General features: G+C 37.6%; 1 protein-coding gene across 3 annotated transcripts in view; it reads right to left on the reverse strand.

The window, feature by feature from the left end:
• Window positions 1-1,630: 1,630 nt before the first annotated feature.
• LOC137924579 (neurofilament heavy polypeptide-like) overlaps window positions 1,631-23,837 on the reverse strand; it is a 37,070-nt gene continuing 14,863 nt past the window's right edge. For 2 of the 3 annotated variants that reach the window (XM_068767976.1, XM_068767974.1), the window contains 10 exons: window positions 20,654-20,773; window positions 20,011-20,098; window positions 18,926-19,044; window positions 18,025-18,278; window positions 16,359-16,557; window positions 15,690-15,814; window positions 14,455-14,534; window positions 13,817-13,882; window positions 12,526-12,828; window positions 1,631-4,298 (listed from right to left, as the gene is read on the reverse strand). In XM_068767976.1, the coding sequence (XP_068624077.1) occupies window positions 4,167-4,298; window positions 12,526-12,828; window positions 13,817-13,882; window positions 14,455-14,534; window positions 15,690-15,814; window positions 16,359-16,557; window positions 18,025-18,278; window positions 18,926-19,044; window positions 20,011-20,098; window positions 20,654-20,773 (1,486 nt within the window). In that variant the 3' untranslated portion in view covers window positions 1,631-4,166. The remainder of the gene's footprint in view (window positions 4,299-12,525; window positions 12,829-13,816; window positions 13,883-14,454; window positions 14,535-15,689; window positions 15,815-16,358; window positions 16,558-18,024; window positions 18,279-18,925; window positions 19,045-20,010; window positions 20,099-20,653; window positions 20,774-23,837) is intronic. The other variant, XM_068767975.1, reaches the window with a different exon arrangement.

Below are 23,837 nucleotides of genomic sequence, written 5' to 3' on the forward strand. Positions count from 1 at the left end.
ATACCTTTCTCATACCTGGATAAAATTAATTACTCCTTTGTAGAAAATACACACTAAAAAATATATGTGCTTTTCGACTTATATTTCAATAGATTTAACCCTTTTCTTGATAATATATCTGTAGAGATACATCAGAATTAAAAAAAAATATTGGCATCAATTTTGAACGCAAAGTATTCATTTGTATGTGAATATTTAGGTAATTTCTTAATTTTCGAACGCCTGTTCAGTTTTTTCTGTTGGCATCCTTGGGTCTTAAAAATCAAGTGGTATGAATATTAATGTAATATTTAAAAAAAATCGGCCAAGTTATGGGTTAAAAAGTTCATTTAAAATTCGTCAAAAATCGAAAAGCAGTGCAAATAATTTCTATTAAATAATAACGTATTTAAGTCGACGATTGCCATTATAAGAGATATCACTTTGATTTGAGCAAGGGACTTTATAGGACAATTATAAGTAATTGCAAAAGGTTTAGAGTATTAAATATATATCTCTTTTAAAATCAATTAATACGGAACCCTATATAAAAATGGTTTCAGAAATAATAAATAACATCACCATAATAAAGTAAGAAAAAACGTTTTTAATTAGGTTTATCGCATATTGAAATTAATTATTGCTTACAATCTGTTGTTCACCAGAGAAGAGCAACACGCGGCCCGTAAGATTCTGCGGACCGCTAAACATTTTTAAAATTGAATTCCTTTTATTGACTTTCTCTCGTCAATATATTATTTTAAAATTTATTTGAATAAAATGGTGGTACACGATAAACAGAAACAATAAATTAATAATAACCACTAATAAAAACTGAGCGACGCACTATTAGATAGCTATTATATGTATCAAAAAAGCAAGAAAAGGATCAATATTTAGCCACTTCCGCACATGCAAATGCGTATGCGGCAAACAATGCGAATTACACAACTGCCACCGTCATATCACTCAACACGTGTTTCACCCCTCCACGGGGCATCTTCAGGAGTTATGTTACACCGATTAGTGCCAAACACAAAGTTGGCGGGCGGTGCACTTGTTGTTGTTGCACGACTACCACTGCATGTGCGGAAGTGGCTAAATATTAGTCTTTTTCTTACTTAGGATGGACTTCCGCAAGGTAACGCCTGATTCCTTTAAACATCAAAAAAGCGTTGCCAAATTTCTCATTAAAATAAGTCTATTCGTTTTTCCGTTCCTATCTTGATTATTTTTATTTTGCAACAATATTTGTATATTTTCTAAAAATATTTTTTTAATTTAAATTGGGGCGTTGATTATAAAGGTTGCTTACTTCTGCTGTAGAATACAGCGAGAAGTTATTAGTTTTTCGTATATTAAAAGAAAAAAAAATCCATGTGAAACATTTCAGAGTAACCACCTCATATCGGGTGATTGATAATTATAAAAACTAAAACTATTTGTTCTCTGAGCTATATATTGACCTCTTTAAATCTTTTACACCTTTAGCCAATCACCTGTATAAGTTATCGGTAATCTATAATATCGTAAAAATTTACATCTCTTCAAGTGTAAACAGCTACTTTTAAAATAATTAAACTACCTATCACCCTGTAAAAATGATAGGTGTATATATTAGCTTTTGGGTAACCAATATTAAAACACGAGAGACTGTAAAAAAATATTTATTAAAGAAAAATCAGTCTTAACAGCCGCAAACGCACTAAAACGCGCGTTTCGTGCAGCCGACGCCAGCTTTGGGGATCTATTACATCGCTAACTAAATTGAAACAACCTGTCGTCCTCTTCTCGGCGTTTTATTTGAGATCTACACGGGCAACAGCGCTACGGGCCCGGGCCAACTCGTCCGGGCTACGCAACAACACTTACACAACTACCCTCAAAGTTTACTTGCTACACATTCAAATGACAATCTCAAAAATTCAATACAAAATGTAAACATATACACTGTAAACACGAATCATAAGATTATTTACTACTTTAAATGAAACGAACAATAGATAAGTTATTTATAATAAACATAAATGTAAACTTTAATGTAAACAAAATTCCTTGTTTACATTAAAGATGTCACGCCACAAATGTAATGCTTCAACCTGTTTAAATCTACAAATGTAAATTCAAAATATATTGATGTACAGTAAATACTCTTCCTATTTCTTACTTTTAATTTCATTCCGTCACTAATGTCAGTTGGCCGAATCAATTTAATGATTTGATATATTGTAAAGATTATCACTACTATTTTAAACAGTAAAATTTTTGAAGTATTCATGTCATCATCTGTCATATGTTCACCATTATCATGATTATAGATTCAACAGGACGCTACGATCCTCTTATAAATAACTGTCTAGGCAGTTTGTATTCCTAATTCAAATACTAATATATACTTTATAATTTGGAGTAAAAAAAATAGTAATAAACATGTCCAATAAAAAAACTGTAACTCGAAAATCGTTTGTTTTCTGGAGTTTCGAAATTTAAATCTTTAATTCCTTTTTTAATTTTAACTAAGTGTATAGATGGCGTTAGTGCAGTACACCACGCTGTATAATAGGTATGCTATAATGTATGATTTCAATAATTAATTCATATACAAGAATCATAGAACCCGACATACATATATACTTTAGAATCTCCTGTAAATTTACGATTTTGGAGTTATAGGTTTAAATTACATTATCAAGCATTCAAAACAATCGAAAGAACCATAGTATAACAGAATTTTTTTATCCATTTATTTGTTACAACTAAACATAGTTTTATTGAAAAATGTACAATTTTTCGAAAGCAAATTTCTACACTAACACAATATAAACATTTTGTAATGTCGAGTAACAAATAATCACTGTAAATATAAACATAACACTCGCTGTACTGTCAATATACATTAGCAAAAGTCTGCGCAGCCATTAATATACCATATAAATATATTGATATATGATTTTAACACACTTGAAAAATTCTTTGCCGTTTACAATTTGCCGAAACATGGCCTTTGATGTTTACATATGGCCGAAAGTTGCTTTCATGATACTTACATTACCGAAAGATGTTTTTTGATGTTTACAAATTGTCAAAAGATGACCTTTGATGTTTACATATTCATATGGCTGAAAGAGGCTTTTATTATATTTACATGTTACCGAAAATTGTTCTTTGAAGTTTACATATTGTCCAAAGATGGTCTTTGTTGTTTACATATAGCCGAAAGTGGCTTTAATGATGTTTACATATCACCGAAAGTAGTTTTTTGATGTTTACATATTACCGAAAGTTATTTTTTGAAGTTTACATACTGTCAAAAGTTGCTGTTTCATATTTACACATTGATTTCAAATTTTTTACAGTAACGCCTAACCCCCAAATATACCGGACACGTTGTAAATAAATTATATAAAATATTCGATAAATTGTTTGCGAACAGCAGTACGATATTGCATATGCAGTGTAAACATTTTGTAAATATATGACACAAATTTATTGATTTTAAATCAACGACCTATATACTTAGAAATAGAAATTGCTGCAAAAATAATGAGACCGACACAAGATACAATTTATTACAAGTTACAAAGATATAATTTTGAACTATATATGACATTGGCTTTTTTAATATTTCGATTTACACAATTAATTATTAAAAATGTATAAAAATTTGTAATTACACAGATCGTATATTCCTTTAAGTTTTTACTCTAGCATTACTACATATGAACTGTCAAAATGTATTATTGCGATGTTAGCAGGCATTTGATTTGGCACGTTTCAAATTTCAATCTTTTATTAATATAATCCATTTTAACAAATCTATATACACCTAGTAGGAGAACTGTGCTGAACTGAACAGCCGATCTTAGCCATGCTCTTGGTGCCTGATGTGCCAAATCATATGCCGTGCTACAACTTGTGACGGTCTGCATGTCTTAAGTATAATTAAATCTGACAAATATCTGCTATGGTACAAAAAATACATTTTTGATATTAAATTAAAAAAAGAAACATTAACTTTTACGAAATATTTAGTTTGCACGTACGTGTATTTTTAGCGACTGTGGCTTATAGTGTAATGCTTGGAGTTACATGGCTACACATCTTCAGTCATAAGAGTGGAAATCTCCAAGCAGTGCACAAAGCAGATATTATCATTTAAAAATGCAAATCTCTTTGGACTACACGATCTACCGCAGGGTGACAGTGAGCCTGCTTGCAGCGACCATCTTGTTGTTGAACTTCCTCCTAAAGTTCTCCGCTGCGACAGTCGTCTTGAAGGATATCTTCGCGCTCCGTTCTTCCTTGTCCAAAGTTAAACTCTGGAACATCAATTCCTTGTTCACTACCTTTTAGCTCAATCTCTACCCCGTATCACGGTTACATGTCATCGACGTCGCTTGCAGATTGGGAAATGTGGTAAGTTTTCGCGTATCGATACGTTGTTGAAGAATATTTTTTGGAAAATAACATTTATCTTGGTGACTTGTAAAAGAAAATGTATATATATACATAAAGGTTTACAAGGAAAATTGTAAAAAAATTGTTTTTATTTGGGTTTAAAAAGGTTGTTGTAACATTCAATATTCAGTATTTTTTTGTTCGCTCATAATGGATCTGAGAGCATTACTTTTCGCTCATAATATACGTTTCCATATTATCTGTTCGCTCATAATCGACCATGTAGTATTATCTGCTTGATCACAATTGACCTTGCAGAGTTAACTGTTCGTTCATAATTAACGTTGCAGTATTATTTGTTCGCTCATAATGAATCTGAGAGCATTACTTTTGGCCTATAATGTACGGTGCCGTATTATCTGTTCGCTCATAATCGATCATGTAGTACTATCTGCTTGATCACAATGGACCTTGCTGCGTTAACTGTTTGCTCATAATTAACGTTGCAGTATTATTTGTTTGCTCATAATCGATCTGAGAGCATTACTTTTCGCTCATAATGTACGTTGCCTTATTATCTTTTCGCTCATAATTGACTATGTAGTATTATCTGTTTGATCACAACGTATCTTGCAGCGTTAAGTTCTGTTCGCTCATAATCGACCATGTAGTAATATCTTTTACGCTCATAATGAAAATCGCAAAATTAACTGTTCGCTCATAACGGACCTTGCAGTATTAACTGTTCGCTCATAATAGTTCTTGATCTTGCGTCTTAAATTCACCAAACACAAAATGCCATCTTTCTGTTATATCTATGTCTTGGTGCGTCTAGTCAGTAAGTATCAAGGGGCACCAATAACAGCAGGATGAACTTTTGAGATTTACAAAATAATTTTCTTTCTTCAATTCCTGTAAATCTCTGCAAGAATTCCGTTGTTCTTGCTTTAGTCCTGTGATGTTATTTATTACACTTAAAGGTCAATTCATAAAAAGATAGAACTTCATGCTATTGGCAATTCTTCATAACACTGAACAAAATTAAAAATGTTACGGAGAGTTATAAATATTCATCGAATTTAAGAAGGTTGTATATATAAAAATAATTCTAATGTTTTATGGCTGAAACGATAATAATAAAGCCTTATCTTAATTATTTCATAATCTTCTTCAACTAATATAGTTTTATATACTGAATTAGTGACAATGATAGACTTTACACATTTCCCAATCCACTCAGCGTTTTGAACATGATACAAGTTTTACATCTAACATATATACATATTGACTAGTAAAACATGTTTTGCTAATAACATATCATAGTATGCTTAAAATCGAATAACACTTGTACCAATGGGTACAAGTTAACATTAAAATATAACAATTGTTAACAAATTTGCATTGTTTGTGTAAAACATAAGAATATACATTCCATAAATGTTAATTTGTTTTATACATTCTTATAATAACAGTGAAAGTTTTAATCATTTTGTACAATTTCATACACAGTGTATAGGTTTTCTAATTTATTTACCTATATCGAATAAAATAGAAATAGGAATTCTATTTTTATTTTTCAGTAATATTAGTCACTTCAAAATTTTAAATTCCCCATATTCCATTGACATATATATGCTTAAATGCATAATGTATTTGTGATATAGTATCTATACAAACTTATATATATTATATGTATACAATACAAAACAATTTACACTTTCATTAATGTAAAATGTATTTAAAATACTGTATAAATCTTGTATGTATAACATTTTTACAATCGTCTACAATGAAACAAAAAATGTAAATATACAAAAAAAAACTTAATTTACACTTCATATGTAAACATATTGTAAATACTTATTTTGTTTACAGTATCTATTAAAGATTTACTTTTAAGGCATTAACAAGTAATACAAATATATGTTAATTGACATAGTGATGAAAACTTAAATTTATAATATACACGTAAATATATACATTTGTATCACAGTATTATCACAGCTTATAACAAGACTAGAAATGTATTGACGTTTTGATGCCTCAAGAAAATGTTTCATATAGACTGTAAATGTTTACAAATATTGTATGTATATGGTACTTATATATAATACTTCTAGACCAACATTAATATGGAAGCAAATTCGATCGATGAAAAATCGAGGTACTTCTGCCGGCCTTGTAAGAAGGTTCCAGAAGAACAGTGAGCAATGAATAGCAAAGAAATCAGAGTTTCGCTGCGAGATCAAATCAGAAATGAGATTCGCGACCAATGAACCATGATCATTGACATAGCTCAAAGAATTGCTAGTGTGAAGTGAGAGAGTGGGCGGGGCATACGCCCGTGCAACCGATGGCCACTGGGGCTGACGACATAAGGTCACGGGAATTCACTGGATGCGGGGAGCGCAAGACCGATCATCCTGTCTACTTATTTGTGGGGGAGGTCTATTCCTTGCATTATGAGTTTATTGGCTGAAAACAATAAGTTATCTTTGCGGCGGCACATCTAACCAGATCAAGTTCCGCAAGTTTTTTTCTTCATAAATTATTAATTAAAAACTTAAAAAATAAACATTTTTTAACAAAAGTGACTGTTTTTCTTAGTAGCAGTTACAATTGTTCAGACTTCTTTACGGTAAGTAAGCTTATGGTGTATCACAGGAACCTTCACATAATTCTTTATTCAATATAAAGATTTTGGGAGCGACGATATCATAGATCCCTGGAGTATGAGGAATCCAGAGTACCATAGCTTCGAAAAGTAATTGTATATGTATGTTCAATTGAATATAATATACATTTCGTCCAACCATCCAATGTGTTTGATGTCTCATTTTTAATATTTGAATAAACCATATTTCTATATTTTTACTCCAAAATATTTTTAAAAGAGCCGTATCATGTGTGTACTCACACATACGGCTCTTTTTAACAATAATATTTTTTTTCTTAACGTTCCCTTCTTAATGTTTACCATTCGTACTCCTATCTTCACTTCACATCTTTCATTCTTTTTCTGTCTCCTGGATTCTTCATTTATTCATCAGCGCATTAATGGTTCGCACAATAAATTAAGAAATGATTTGGGTGCCCAAGAGAGCTAAACCTAGATTGGTTGTTATTACGCTGAGAGATGTTGTATATAACAGATCCTGACCTCTGTATGACAACACACACACGCACATATATATACATATATATTTATATGCCTCGGGCTGAGGTGTAGTGCTACGTGGCGCGTCTCCACGGCTGCGTATAGGGGAAAGCCCAAGAGTCGCAATATACGGGTAGGGGTGAAATAAAATAGCCCTCGCGGACAAAACACAACCCGATGTCAGTGGTCTAGCGTGCCCAGGACTGGAAGGCGACAGGGTATGGTCGTCGCAAGCGCTCCCCAGAGGGTACCAGGTCCCACCTCAGGCGTACTTAAGTGGCCTTACTTCGGTAACCGGGGCTCTGCCTTATGATAAATTAAGTAAAAAACAAACAAACACTAATGAAAGTAGTATGGAATTGAAGAAAGCACTGGAGTTCCAAGAAAACAGTCATTGTGACTGCCCTGGCGGAGTACATAAAGGGCAAACTAAACTAAACGTTCATGGAGAGATCCGCAAACATGTGGCCGCGCTAGGCAGCTCGTTTAAAAGGATCACCAGGGAAATTGAAAACGTCGGAAAATCAAACGCAACCACATCTGTAGGAGAAGTGCAAACCTCGCCGTCTCTTTACAAAATGTATTCGGACACGACTGTAAAGGACTCAGAAATCGAAGAAGACTGCAAATCGGCAACACCGAAGAGCCGAAAAGCGCGGAAAGTCAAAAGGACGGAACGCTCTTCACTCCTGGAGATCAGCCAGCCACCGAAACTACGGAAAACTAATACAACGGACTTGGCAGTTACGGTAAGGCCTGAACTGAAGCCAAAATCCATTCTTTCGCACGATCACTCAGAGTGGAAAGAGGTAAAAAAGAAGAAGCAACCCAAGAAAAAAGTAGTAACGCGTCCTAGTGCTCTTATCATTCGCGAAGCCAGAAGGATCAGTACGCCGAGATCCTTAAACGGGTCAAGAAAGATGCTTCCGCGGATCATATAGGCAAATGTGTGGACAAAATTAGAAGAACTTCTACGGGCGATATGCTTCTTATCTTAGCGAAAAATCAAAAAGATAAAACACAGGAGATAAAAGACACTATTTGTTCAGTTCTTGAAAAAGATGCTGTGGAAGTATGCAAAGTACCTGAACAGGAATTAGAGATTAAGGACCTTGACGAAACCACGACGGTGTCTGAAATCGTAGAAGCCCTACAGAAAATAACTGGTGGAGGAAGCCATATTTCTGAAGACTGTGTCAAGTCCCTTCGCAAAGCATACGGAGGAACACTTACGGCTTCTATTAGAATATACGCAGAATTGGCCAGAACCTTAACAAAGCGGCAAAAGATTAAGATAGGCTGGGTCAATTGTAGAATAAGAGCTACTTAAAGGCTTATAAAATGCTTCTGGTGCTGGCACTATGGTCACGTTGCAAACAAATGCAGCAACAAAAATGACAGATCGAAGAGCTGCGTCAAATGTTGAGAAACAGGCCACAAAGTGCGGTAAGGAAGCCTAATGTGTCCTGTGTTGACATTGGGAATACTGAAGACTGTGCTCACATTGCAGGGTGTGGTTATTGCCCTGTATTTAAAAAAGCACTTCTGATGTTAAAAATGATCAAGTTACTACAAATTAATCACTTTTAAAAATCAAGATCACTTTTAAAAATGATCAAGGTACTACAAATCAATCTTAATCATTGTGAGGTTGCCCAAGACCTACTCATGCAGACTGTACGGGAGCTAAAATTAGACATAGTACTGATTTCGGAACCCTATAAGCACATCATTTGCCTAAACTGGATCACCGATAAGGAAGGAAAAGCTGTCATCTGGGCATGTGGCACTAAACCTCTTCAGGGTAACCAAAATAATGTTTCTGGATTTGTAAGAGCCAAATTTAATGGAATACATTTCTACAGTTGCTACGCACCACCTAGCCTAACACACGAAGAGTTTGCTGAGTTCCTGGCCAAATTAGTGGAGGATGCCCGAATGTGCTCCCCTGTAGCTATAGCTGGAGATTTTAATGGTTGGGCAGTGGACTGGGGTAGTAAAGCTACTAACACTAGAGGGTGCCAGCTTCTGGAAGCGATGTCACTGTTGGACGTCGCCTTACTTAACACAGGCGATAAACCCACGTTCACAAGAGGCGAGGCGAGCTCAATTGTGGATCTCACTTTAGTCAGCAGTACACCAGCAAGAGGAAATAGCAGTTGGAAGATCTCGGATACTTACACCGCTAGCGACCACTGTGCCATATACTGGGAGGTATCATGTAAGCCAAATACAAATAGAGTACTACACACAAGAACTGGTTTAGTGGGTTGGAGGACTAGCATGTATGATCCTGGCCTGTTTAAGATAGCACTCGAGGATCGACCACTGCTTTCCAAAAGTGCCAGTGAAAAGGCGGTTGAAATCATAAGGAGGCTGACTGAGGCCTGCGATGCAACAATGCCAAGGCGACGCAACAACAACCGAACCCCACCGGTGTACTGGTGGAATAATAACATTGCTGAGCTTAGGAAATTATGTGTTAAGACGCGTAGAACCTCCCAACGGGCTCGGAAAATACCACTATTCGAGCAGCTCTACGACAAATATTAATCTACGCGATTAAAATTAAATAAATCTATTAGAGAGCAAGTGAAACACTGGGGAAATATTGTTAGAAGAGGTTGAAAAGAATCCATGGGGCAAACCATACCAGATTGTAGTTAAACAACTGAGACATGAAAATACAACGCCCACTTGTCCTATTCTACTAGGAAGATTTGTAAGTGCTCTGTTCCCCACGCAACCAAAATCCTCCTTTCAACTAGGGACTGTGGATTCGAATAAGATCCCCCCTATTACAGAGAAGGAGCTAATGGTGGCATGCGGTAGGGTTGGAAACAAAAAGCTCCGGGACCGGATGGGATCCCCAACGTAGCTCTTAAGCAAGCTGTTGTAGCAACACCTACAATACCTACAATAGCTGCTTACTGGAAGGCACTTTTGCTACCGCGTGGAAACGACAGAGACTGGTACTTCTCCCTAAAGGTAAGTAGCCAACAGACGAGCCATCGTCATACCGGTCCCTCTGCATGCTGGATTCCACAGCAGGATCGAAGCAGTAGTTGAACCCCATCTAGTCAACTCACAGTATGGGTTCAGAAAGGCCGGTCTACGCTAGATGTTATAGAGCAAGTAGTCAATATAGCAAAACCAGCAGTGTCTGGGAAAAGATGGAAGAGAGGCTCCATGGAATACTGCCTGGTTGCCACCTTGGACATTAAAAACGCCTTTAACTCAGCGAAATGGAAAGTTATCATGGAAGCACGTAGTTCATTGAAAGTACCTCTATATCTACGCAGAATAGTCGCTAGTTACTTCTCTGATAGGGTCCTCATATATACTACGCAAACCGGGACGGAGGAGTACAAAGTCACTGGAGGCGTCCCACAGGGGTCAGTACTAGGGCCACTTTTGTGGATCGCTATGTACGATGGACTCCTAAAGAAGCACCTACCCAGCGAAACTAAACTCGTCGCATTCGCTGATGATCTAGCAGTCGTGATAGTAGCGAAATACGTGGAGGAAGTGAAGTGGGCATTTGAAAGATCCTTCCAAATAATCATCACCCTGTGGATGAAGTCAGTCGGACTAAAACTGGCTGAGCAGAAGACGGAAGCAGTGCACATTACCGGCAGAAGAGTTGCGGAGACCATCACACTCAATGTCGGCAGCTGTGAAATCGCAACTCAACCAGCTATACGGTACCTTGGAGTAATGATCGACCATAGGCTAAACTTCAAAGATCAGACTGAGAGAGCAGCAACGAAAGCGTCTCTGGTGACAGATAAAGTCTGCCGACTCATGCTTAATGTCGGAGGTCCCAAGCAAAACAAGAAAGTTATTGGCGTCGGTGACTACATCAGTGCTTATGTAGGGGGTGCCCATATGGTCTGACGCACTGAGCAAACAGGAGTCCCGTCGGAAAATTGCATCTGTTTACAGAGTCAGCACCCTACGTGTAGCTAGCGCCTTTCGTACAGTATCGGAAGATGCAGCATGCGTGATAGCGGGTATGGTTCCTGTTGCGCTTCTTGCAGACGAAAGGACGAATCTGCACCGAAGCAAAAAATCCAAATCAGACCCAACTTCAGCTGAACTTAGAATTCGGGGAAGACTGAAAAGCTTGCAACAGTGGTAATCGTCCTAGGATAAGTCAACGAAAGGGAAAGGCGTAAGCTAATACCATACCTAGAGCCATGGGTGAACCGGGATCATGGAGAGTTGAACTACTACCTAACTCAGATGATATCCGGCCACGGCTGTTACCGAGCGTACCTCCATAGGTTCAAATACGAAGATTCCCCTGACTGTCCTAATTGTGAAAATGATTGAAGATGCAGAGCACGTCTTTTTCGTCTGCCCCCGATTTAACGAAGCCAGAAAGTCTTGGGAAGAACGTGTAGGATGCAAAATCTACCCTGAAACTCTGATAGCTACAATGCTATCCTCACCTTCGGCCTGGGAACTTACGAACGCGTACTGTACGACCGTGCTGAAGGACCTGCGAAAAATAGAGCAGGAGTGGAGGAAGGTGGCCTGTACAGTCACTTTAGAGGAAGCTGCGGCTAACGCCTAGATCGAGTCCGACATACGGGGCACCATCAGACCAACGTATACGTAAACGTATTTTTAAAAAACCTCTTTGAAAAAAAAAACACGCACATATATATATATATAAATGTGTGTGTGTGTGTGTATATACTATGTTAGACACATATTGTCTGCCGTAGTGCAAGCTATTTGTTTTAATATCTCGGAAAACATCAAACCATGGTGCTGGTACCATGGTTTGATGAACCAGTCAAGTCGTCACATGGCCCTGGAAGGTAAATAAGTGGATGCGGGCAGCGCAAGATCGCGAGACCTATATCTCGCGGCAGACATAACGATGATAAACAGAATTATCAAAAATAGAGAGCCAGCTATATTGTTTTCACATCTCGTGAGGCATCAAAACGCGGTACAGTTTTGTAGAATGCCAAGGTTACCTGCACATCGTCCCCGGCGAGAGTCTTGAGGCGCGTGTCGGTGATGCCGTGTGGCAAGTTATCCACGTGCGCCGTGTTGCCAGCGGGAGGGGGTGGCGCTTCCTCCTCCGAGTCGGAGCCGAACTCCAGCTGCGGCTCCTCGCGCTTGCCCACCAGCCGAGCTCGCTCTGCCCCCAGAGCTGTACGCACCGCGCGCGAGAATATTCCAGCAGATGGCGCCTGAGTGGATTTCCTCTGAAGTATCACGCGCCGGTTCATAAACGTTTGCGTTTTAGGTTTCTCCTCCTCTTTTGGTTTTTCAGGCTAGAATCAAGTGACAAATAACAACGATTAGAATACAACAAAATAAATATTACTGTACAGGATGGTTGGATACAAGTGCGAAAGTTTTAAAGGGACTGTATAAGTCATTTGTTGACAAAACGCTTTATATCCGTTTTCAATCACCCTGTATAAAATATGTTATTGTATATTGTGAATGTGACCGTACAATAACTTTTGACAATACAAAGTTTGCAAGAACTCATCATCATGTAAGCCGACAGATGGCGTTGCATACAGCGACTTTCCGTGACCTATTACGTCGATTTCCTAGTGGGGGCCCTGTCCTCGCCGCGTCTACCGACTGGTAGTCGCCAGTCGAGAACCTTTCAGTTCTAACGGCCATCAGTTGCACGAGCGATGCGCTCTGCCCATTGCCAGCACAGATGAGCAATTCTTGGAACTACACCGGTGAATTGGATTCTCCTATGGATCTCATTTATGATTATCTTGTAGGCACTATCGTTGGTCACCGAAAGCGACCACGCGGTCCATGCTCTTAGCTATATAGTACATGTGTAATAATTAGATCCTAAATATTTAATGTAATCAGGCGTTACCTTGCGGAAGTCCATCCTAAGTAAGAAAAGGGCCAATATTTAGCCACTTCCGCACATGCAATGGTAGTCGTGCAACAAAGACTTTGTGTTTGGCACTAATCAGTGTAACATAACTCCTGAAGATGCCTCGTGGAGGGGTGAAACACGTGTTGAGTGATTTGACGGTGGCGGTTATGTGATTCGCATTGTTTGCCGCATACGCATTTATCAGCGAGCTGGCGGGCGATGCACTTTGTTGCACGACTATCACTGCATGTGCGGAAGTACCTAAATAATGGTCCTTTTCTTACTTTGATCTTAGCCTACTTTTCTATTATTTTCTGGTACAGATCTTAAACAAGAATTTAGAAATTATTTAACCCGTTGTTATATATTTCATTGCGTGTTCTTCTCAATAAATAATGACTTACCTCTTTCTTATCAAATGTTATCCTGGCCCTGGACTTAGGAGCGACCGTGTCGCTTTTTTGCTTTGCCTGTGAACAAATACTCTAATTATTCTTCTTTCAAAGAACATTTGATTAAAATCAAATAGATATAAAGTAAGAAAAAAGCCGATTATACTTTGATAAGATCTTTGGGGAAAGGGGAAGAGGTACTCTTGCAATGGGCGTCTATCAGGTGAGGTGACGATGATGAAATTGATTAAAATGTCGTTGTTTTTGATGACAAAATTATATAGTGTTACCGAAACCATACCTAAGGCACGGTACAGCGGTTACAGTAGCGCTATAATACTAAACATTTAAATATTTTTGAGATTAGGAATCGATCTGGTGCAGAAGACAGCACTGTCTTCAAGAATTATGTAATATTTCTCACATGTCCATATTGTCTAATCAGGAGTTGCTTCCAAGATAGAACAAGACTTACATCTACTAACAACCTAGATAGTCCATTATTAATTTATGCCTTTTACTTGCAATAAGCAGCACTCAGAAAACCAGGTCTTAAAGACCTGTGAAAGCAACTTGTGGAGTCCTCAAGACTTTTCAGGAATGCGGCCTTCAGCAATGATATAAACGACAAAGAAATTCTGTTTGTGTACCTTAGCGGTTTTCTTGCCCGCGCCATCGACGTCTACCTTGGTGGAGCTGGAGACCATGGTCCTGCGAACCGGTGACTTCTCTGAAAAGTCAAAGTGATCACATTCTAAAGAAAGACAGAACTTAGTTTTTTAGCTTGAAAGTAGTTTTCTTCGTCTCTTCCTCATGACTGAGGATCATGGTCTACCACATCAAATTCTGCTACAACATTTTTCAGACTGTGAGTAGGTGTGATCGTTCTCTGGCCACTATACACCACATTGCTGACCACTATATACTATTATTCAGGCCATAAATACTGTTATACTTAAAAATAAAGATATTACTTCTTGAATCTGTCATTTTATATATGATGGTTTATCGTATTTACTCATTTTCGCGCCAATATATTTTAAGATACTTTGTGATATTAAAACAAAGTGGAGTGATAAAGAGAACAGAGTCATTGCATTACATGAAGTAGGGTATGGTAACAAATACAGTTTTAAAATCCTACATACGCTTGGTACTAGTCAAATGTATTTGTACAGGGATATTGATAGTACAATGAAATCTTCTCCGTTAGTGACATATAAAGAAACCATAGAATGAGTGCATGCTGCCATTGATAGTTGGCCTCAACGTTTAAAGTACTGTATTGCAGCCAAAGCAAAAAAAAACATTTCTAATGGTTTTGTATTAATGTATTAAACTTATACATGGTAATACTAAACAATATTGCATACAATATACAATACGAAATACGAGTAATACAATATAAAATACGAGTATTGGTAGCCTAGTGAGAGGAGACTGAGCCTTGCGATCTTAGGTCGCGGGTTCAATTCCCAGAATACAATCTTATAGTAATCATACGTTGTGCATTAATTATATAGAATTGCCACTGCTCAAAAACAAGTTTTCAGAGTATGGGCAGCAGAATCCGCTAATTGTGGCAAATATGGTATATCCCCTTATATCTTTGTGGGGGGGGGGCCTATGCCTTACTTTGTGGGTATATGTACTGAAACGACAGTAAAAAATGTTATTTCTTTGTAACAATATTTATGACAAAATTAAGTATATATGAATACTGAGATTTATAGTCACCCATGTACTGCAGTCTTATCTAATCCACCAATATAAGTCATTTGATAGTTGATTCTGATCTTAATGTAGTGAACATAGAGTTCAAATTACATTCCCAAAGTATGTAATAACAACAAATGGTTTATCTATTGCATCGGTGTGTACCTACCTTTCTTCTTACGATCGTCCTTCTCGTTGAAGACAATTTTCTGTCTCGGAGCCTTCGTCTCAACAGCCTTCGGAGGCAGTTTGGTTCGTAAGTCCACTTGCGGCTTTTGCTTTGGTTGCTCTAACCTAAAAAAAAATATTTTAATGTTACATAAAGCTTTCAGTTTAATTTAGTTAAATACAACAATATTTCAGATGTTACATTTCTTAGTTTTAAATTTCAGTCAAGAGTTTTTAGTTGAACAATATAAGTGAGACTAACTTTGTTGACTTATATTGTTAATATTATAATGTGCTCATAAAGATTGTTAAATTTTATCCTAAAAGAGCAATTGTTGAGTTTATGGTTGTTTCGTATCGAATCATCATTCTTAGCCAGAGTAAGTTTACTTATGTTAAAATAATCGATAATTCAAAGGAACATATAAATGCCTACTCGAATAAAGATATTTTGTCACAAGTATTGTACCATCAAATGTTGGCCTATTTAATATTGATCACTTTATTATAGATGATTACATCTAAGGCAAGTATATTGTTTTAATTGACATCAAACATTTGACAGACAGGAACATATATTTTTATTTTTATTCACTTTGTTAAAAATTAATTCAAATATTGCTTTAGGTGTATATGTGTTGCAGTAGTGTGAAATGTGAAAATCTCTTACTCTTTCTTCTCCTTGAAGCGTCCGCTGTCGTCGTCGTCGGAGAGGATGCCGTCGATGTCGTCGAGGATGAGATCCAGCTCGTCGTCGCTGTCCAGCACGCGCTCCTTGACGGCGTCGGGCAGCGGCGGCGTGAGGTCACGCTCCAGCGACGGCTGCTTCTCCTTCTGCGGCATCTTCTCCCGCGGAGGAGTGAGATTCTCTGAGGACACAATTATTACAAGTAGTCAATCGACCTATAGCATATATAATATATAGCCTGAACGATTTTAGATCGACTGAATATGGTGTATAAACCAGAAAAATTAATTATTGTTTATTTTCTGTCCGTGCAGTGGTACCCCAAGCAGTAGAGAACTGGCTCTTGCTATCAAGGTCTCGGTTTTGATTCCCGGGATACAATCATATATAATTCACACTTTGTGCATTAATTTATATAGAATTGCCACTGCTCACAAACAAGTTTTCAGAGAATGGGTAGAAGCGTGCTCTGGTTACCATTCTGTTACACTGCGATCACCAACCAGTCTGTTATTCGTGGCAATTATAGTATATTCCCTCATAAATACTGTATAGAGTCCCTAAAAGCCTATGCCTTGCAGTAGGCGTCTATGGGTTGAAACAACACATACACATCACGACAAACGATATATAAAAAAGCGCCTGCTAAGTTTTTTTCACTTGCTCTTTACAGTTCTGAGGTATTTATTATCTGAACCAGTGTTACAATCAATCTTACGTAACAAGAGAAATAATCGATTGTATATTAATTGAAGTACTTTTGAAATTGGACACGATTACTGCATCTAACATGTGGTCTCACATCTCCTGAGGATGCCCCATGGAGGGGTGAAACACATGTAGTGAGTAGATTAACGGTGGTAGTTGAGTTTCGCATTATTTACCGCACACGCATTTATCAGCGGTCTGGTGGGCGGTGCACTTCATTATACGACTACTGCTACATAGCGGAAGTAACTATATATTAGTCCCGTTCTTAGTTACTGCATTTAAATCAATAAATCAAACCATTCGTCGATTGTTTCTATAATTAATTCTAGTATATACATAAAATTATTTTGTCATATTTTAATCTAATTTACTGACGCTCCTTAAAAATCATTCTGTGTGCTAGGGGTGGCCAACGCGCGAGCCACATGCGGCCTTTTGAACGATTGTTTTTGGCTCGGATTGATGGTAGAATTATTTAAATTTATATTACATATGTCTGCTCCTGGGAAACAAATTACTGATGTCAATAATTATTATTATTTCACAATAAAATAATCGAAATACAAACACCGATCATAATTAACTAACCGGCGTCTTCACTATTATCAGGAGTGCTGTCAAATACATGTGGCATTGCATCTAACTTCAAAACACAGATTTTTAAATAATTTCAATATGATTTTTGTAAAAAAAAAAATTCTTTTGCTTGTTTTAAATGCGTATTTAATTGTGACTAGCGAAAATCATCAAATTCAGAATAATGACTCTGACTGTCAAAGAACTTGGCCACCCCTGCTTTATGCATATAATATGTGCTCCACAATACCATACATCCCAAAAACTGTCTCCGTTTTCATCCTCCTGGATATTGAAGATTAGGCTACCATAGTCTGCACACTACAAAAACTTCTGAAATAGATATGAAATTAAGACTCACCACATGTGGAATTGACTTCTGCATCATCCTTTACTTCCTTTACTGGTGATCGTTCCCTGATTGGTTCAATCTTCTCCACTTTCTCAGCAAAGTCTACTTTCTCTGGAGATTTCCTTGTTGTGTCTGGTTTATCAGGCTGTGTGCTAGTTGGGTTGTTATCTGTGGTTGCTTCCGCTGGTTTCAAATTTGCTGGTTTCTGGTTCTCTAATTTAGATGCCTCTATTGCAGCGTCCTTTTCTTGTTTTTCACGGTCTCTGAAAAAAGATAAAATTGACACATTAATTCCCATTACAAAATATTAGTGTTACCATCAATCATTATAATTCATTATCATCGTTTCAGCTATAGAAAGCCCACTGGTGGACACAGAACTACCTCTATAGATTTCCAATAGGACCAGTTGAAGGCGGTACATAAATATTAAGGTAACGTTATGTAATATATACATATTTTATTAGGAAGGACAACAAATGAAAATAGATGGTAATCGTCCACCTGGTCTATCTGTAATAGGTACAGGTAAAGATATAAAGTAAAGAGAAGTACCGACTTTCAAAAGAGACAAAGAAGGATATGATTTAAAGAGGAGTAGTGCAAGAGAGACAGAAAAGGATATGAATTAAAGACAAGTAATAACTTGCAATAAACAACAAAATATGAAGAAAAGAGAAGTACTGACTTACAAGAGAGATAAAGACTGATATAAAGTAAAGAGAAGTACTGCCTTGCAAAAGAGACAAAGAAGGATATGATTTAAAGAGAAATAGTGCAAGAGAGATAAAAAGAATATGAAATAAAGACATGTAATAACTTGCAAAAGAGATAAAGATATATGAAGTAAAGAGAAGTACTGTCTTGCAAGAGAGATAGAGAAGGAAATAAAGTAAGTAGATGTACTGACTTGTCCTGCAGCTGCTTGTGCAGTGCGACGGCGTTCTTCCTGCGGCGGACTTCCTTAGCGCGCAGAACGCGCTCGCGTAGACTCTCTTGCTCTCGCAAACGTCGCCTATACTCGCTCTCCTATCGTGTTACATAAATATATGTTAACTATATATACTGATGACGAATGACCAGTGTCACTGTGGGTGAACATGACCTCTTGGTCTTCACTGCAGGACTTTAAGATCAAAGCTGTGTGTTGATATGACCTACATTTGAGTATATATTTAGTGTGATGAGTGTTTGGATTAGCGACACTTGAATGAGGGTATAAACCCTTCCCCTGATGAAAAAATGCCACACTGCCTTGACCAGTGTCGCCACATCGAATCATTTATATGACGCTTCACTATAGAAAGCCCTCATGATATTCCTACAGGTGCTTATAAATCTATAAATATCAATATCTATAAATATGGAAGCATTCTGTAATAGCTTCCTCTATGTTTCCATGTGGTTTAGTTCACACAACACTTTTATATCATTTAGGATAGCGAACCTCTCTCTACATCCCAGAGATTTTATTAGTACTGAATAAGTATTAAATTTTAACACATATAGGACTTTATAAGTTTTTTTATACCATACATATAATTTTATGGGAGGATTTAAGGCAGTAGAATAAGTTTAGAAGTTTAGATTAATTCTTCTGGAATATTCTTATGAAAACAAATTTATACATTTAGAGGTTATTACAAAGTTTATAACATAAGAATATTCGGCTAAAATAGAGATCCTGTCTAATCCAAATTTTGCATGTATGACCGTATGTATGTTCAATGTATATGTATATTTATGTTCATTTGTTTGTGAATATTTTTTTTGTACACGTGAACTAACCTTTATAAGTACTATTATCTTTTCCTTACTATGGTCGTCTGTAAGAGATTGCCTTGAGTGATAAGACCGCCCATTGTACTTTTCTGTATATTATTGTGTCTGTATATTATGTATCTTTTCGTGTACAATAAAGAATGTTAAATAAAATAAATTACTTTCCGGTCCTCCTATTACAGGGTACAGATGTGTAAGTGCACGTGTACTCACCTCGTCGTGTACGTCATTCGTGCGCGTGCGTCGCGGTGGACTGCGACGCGGCGACGGCGACCGACGAACGGGGCTTGGCGACCGCATTCTGATAAATATAAATATTTATTTAAGATACAGAAAACTTACAGCAATTAAACATAATCATGTCAGCCACGCCCACTGCTGGGCCTTCCGTAAAGATCGCCACGCATCTTCATCATCTAGTGGGGGATCTATCCACTTCGCGTCTTGTAATCGCATCTCAAGAACCTTCAGGCATTAACAGCTGCCGTTTGCAAAAGCGATGTAACCCGTCCACTGTCACTTCAGACGTGAAATTCTTTCAACTACTTTGCTGACATTAGTTCTTCTGCGGATCTCATTTTTGAGTCGATCACTCAGCGTGTTTCTCAGAACAACCCCCCCAACTCCATTTGTCTTTGGGTAACCTTGAACTTTCATATAAGGCTTTTCATAAGCGACCAGGATTACTTTTATTTATTTATATAACACCAGCATGAATAATGGTCTTTACAGGTGATACAACATTTAAAATTTACAAAGACCATTTAATGTCAAAATTCCTCTGGCGCCTAATCTTCTGTCTAAAAATACTCGACTAATGTATAATAAGTAAATAAAAGAGAGGGTAGACAATTACCTCCTCCTCAAGCCGGCCCTGTTCGCATTGATGAACTCCTCCTGCCGCCGCAGCAGCTCGTCGTCTTCGCTGCAACGAGCCAATTCATTTTTAATTTCTATTGTAGTATTTTCAACGAACCTGCGAACGAATTAAACATGTAAACATACACTAAAGCCATATACAGTAATACCCCGCTTTACGCGACCCCGTTATACGCGGTTTCACTATAACGCGAATTGCAAATTTCGCGCTCAAATGCCTCGAATTACGCGAAAGAGTGCATATAAATATAATGTAGTCATCAACTTCTCTATGGTGTCTTGACCATCTGTCAAACAATTAAAAACAGTGTTGGGTGTTATGAACGTATTTTACAAGAACGTAAACAAAACGTTACCCAAAAGACAATATATGTATTTTTCCGTAAAAAATAAGAGTATGTGTTGCATAAAGAGTTCCTACAATTAAAGTGATTGATTAAAATGATTTGTATTTTTCTGTAATAATTTTTGATTATCTTTAATCACAAACCTCGTTATACGCGAATTTCAGTTAACGCGATTTTTTATGAAACGTATCCCTCGCGTAAAGCGGGGTATTACTGTATTGTTCCAAAAACCGAATAATCGCATGAAGTGATAAGAAATTATGGAAGTGGATTCAATGGTCCAACTAATAGACGTCCACTTGCATAGCATAGACATTCCCCGAAGATCGCCACAATGACTAATCTTGCGATGTCTACATTCAGCGCCTCCAGGAAAGGTCCTTGACTATGTCAACGGTCTACCAAGTGGGCCCACCCAAGCCGCATCCACCAGCTAGTAATAAACACTTGAGAGCATTTAGAGGTCTGTTTCACGAGCAATTCTTTTAACTACGTCACTTAATTTAGGGTACATAAATTTATTTGATATTACAATTCCTTTCGACTTAAGAAACGTATTGACCTCCTAATGCAAAGATACAAGTGCTTCAAACGCTCCCTGATCTGATAAAAGCCCGCAAAACTCAAAGGGATTTATTTTATGGTTACCGTAGCATTTTTCGTAATATAGTATGCGGATTTTTCTGGAGTCTACCGCTTCAGCTTATAGACGCTCTGTACAAGGCTGTTGTATCCCCTCCAAATATATCTATGGAGGGGATACAACATACTCACCACGCTCAGCAGGCGCGTTGGCGATTGTATTGCAGTGATAACCAACTGTATAAATTATTGCGTGATTTGCAAAACTAGGAGCGTTCGTATTTATATATACCCTTCTCTGTCGCACACATCTTCTGTCGCCTTACACAGACGACGCGTTTTATTATTAAGTAATAATTCTTTACTATGTAGCAATATTTTTTTGACTAGTTATTGTATTATGAACTTATTGCTGCCACTCGAAACATCATATTTTATCTGCCGCTTGCTTTTAACCACATGTAATCTTCTACCGCCAATTCGCAATGATTCTTATATGAACAATTTAATTCTACCCACATTACAAGTTTACGTTTTTAATGGAATCAAGCGTTACCTTGCGGAGGTCCATTCTAAATAAGAAAAGGACCAATATTTAGCCACTTCCGCACATGCAGTGGTAGTCGTGCAACAAAGTGTACCGCCCGCCAGCCCGCTGATAAATGCTTATGTGACAAACAATGCGAATCACACAACTGCCACCGTCAAATCACTCAACACGTGTTTCACCCCTCCACGGGGCATCTTCAGGAGTTATGTTACACCGATTAGTTTACTCGCCTACCACTTTGTTGCACGACTACTACTGCATGTGCAGAAGTGGCTAAATATTGGTCTTTTTCTTACTTAAGTTTTACGTTATTTAGTCACTTATGTATTCGGCAACGGTTCTGTCGAAGCCGGCGCTGAGATTACACTAGGATGTACTGTGCTGCCGTTCCTGACCAGAGCTTGTTTAACTGTTTTCTCAATAACGGCGAGGAGCGGCCTGGACTTCCGAAGAACTCCGGTAGCGAGTCGAGATATACCTGCCTATTACCGTCTTGTCGACAGGCCTACAAACGTTTGAAGTACAAAAGGACAAAGTTTTTATCATATATCCTCAAGTTTATAAATGGCTATGTAACTTTGACAATCCGTAATATTGTTCCGTATGGAACACTCATAAGATTTACTTTACACGAGTCTTTTGTTAAACGTTTTCGCTGCGAACAGCGCCTTCTGGCGCTCGGCTATAGACGCTTTCTCTCATCAAACAGCGCCATCTGGCGGCGTACATTTGTATTACATTATCGTGTCAATAATTGCATTGGTAATGGTCATTAATTTCCTTGTTACCAACGCGATAGATGCACGGGAAGCGTCCTGTGCTGATATTCTGTCATATAACCAAATACAAGTCGTTCGTACATCCTACCTACTATCGCGCCGGCTAGTAATTAGTTTTTAGGCCCTCCGCAGCGAAAGGGTTAATATTCCTTGATATGAGGAAATAATATGTGTTAATTGTAGAAAATTGTAGAATGAATAAAGTTTCTGGCGATCTAAACACATATATCTGATACGAGGGCCAAACTGAAAGTTTTTAGAACTGGCAACTTAAAAGCATTATATTAAAAAAATAAGTTTAAATTTTGAAAATAGAACTCTTTACCAATAATATTGAGTATACATTTCATTCATTTGTCATTTGTTTTACGATTTGGCGGCAAATTGAAAATTGTCTGTGCACGTCAGAATGAATTTAAGCCGAGAAAATTTTCGTGCAATGATTTTTTATGACTTTCGATGTCATATAAGTCAACAAGAAAGTTATGATAGACTTCGATTGGCTTTTCACGATGAAGCCCCATCTCGTGCCACAGTTTACAACTGGTTTAATGAATTCAAACGTGGTCGAACTAATCTCACCGATGATTTGCGTGAGGGACGGCCTTCTACAGCGACGACTGAAGACAATATCAGTGTTGTGCGGCGTATGATAGAGACTGACAAAAGAGTGACCTATCAGCAGATTCGGACAAGTCTAGGCATAGGTATGAGTCAAGTGCACAAAATCCTCCATGAACATTTAGCGGTCAGGAAGCTTTGTGCCCGCTGGATACCGCATAATTTGACCGAGGCTCAAAAACTCCGCCGTGTTGATTGGTGCCGAGAAATGATCCAAAAATTTAACGGAGGTGACTCAAATGCTGTGTTCGACATACTAACGGGTGACGAAAGCTGGATTTA

This window comes from Battus philenor, unplaced genomic scaffold, assembly GCF_028537555.1.
Source record: "Battus philenor isolate CCGP_79_NKW_IND1 unplaced genomic scaffold, ilBatPhil1.0.hap1 SCAF_24, whole genome shotgun sequence".
NCBI classification, from domain to species: domain Eukaryota; kingdom Metazoa; phylum Arthropoda; class Insecta; order Lepidoptera; family Papilionidae; genus Battus; species Battus philenor.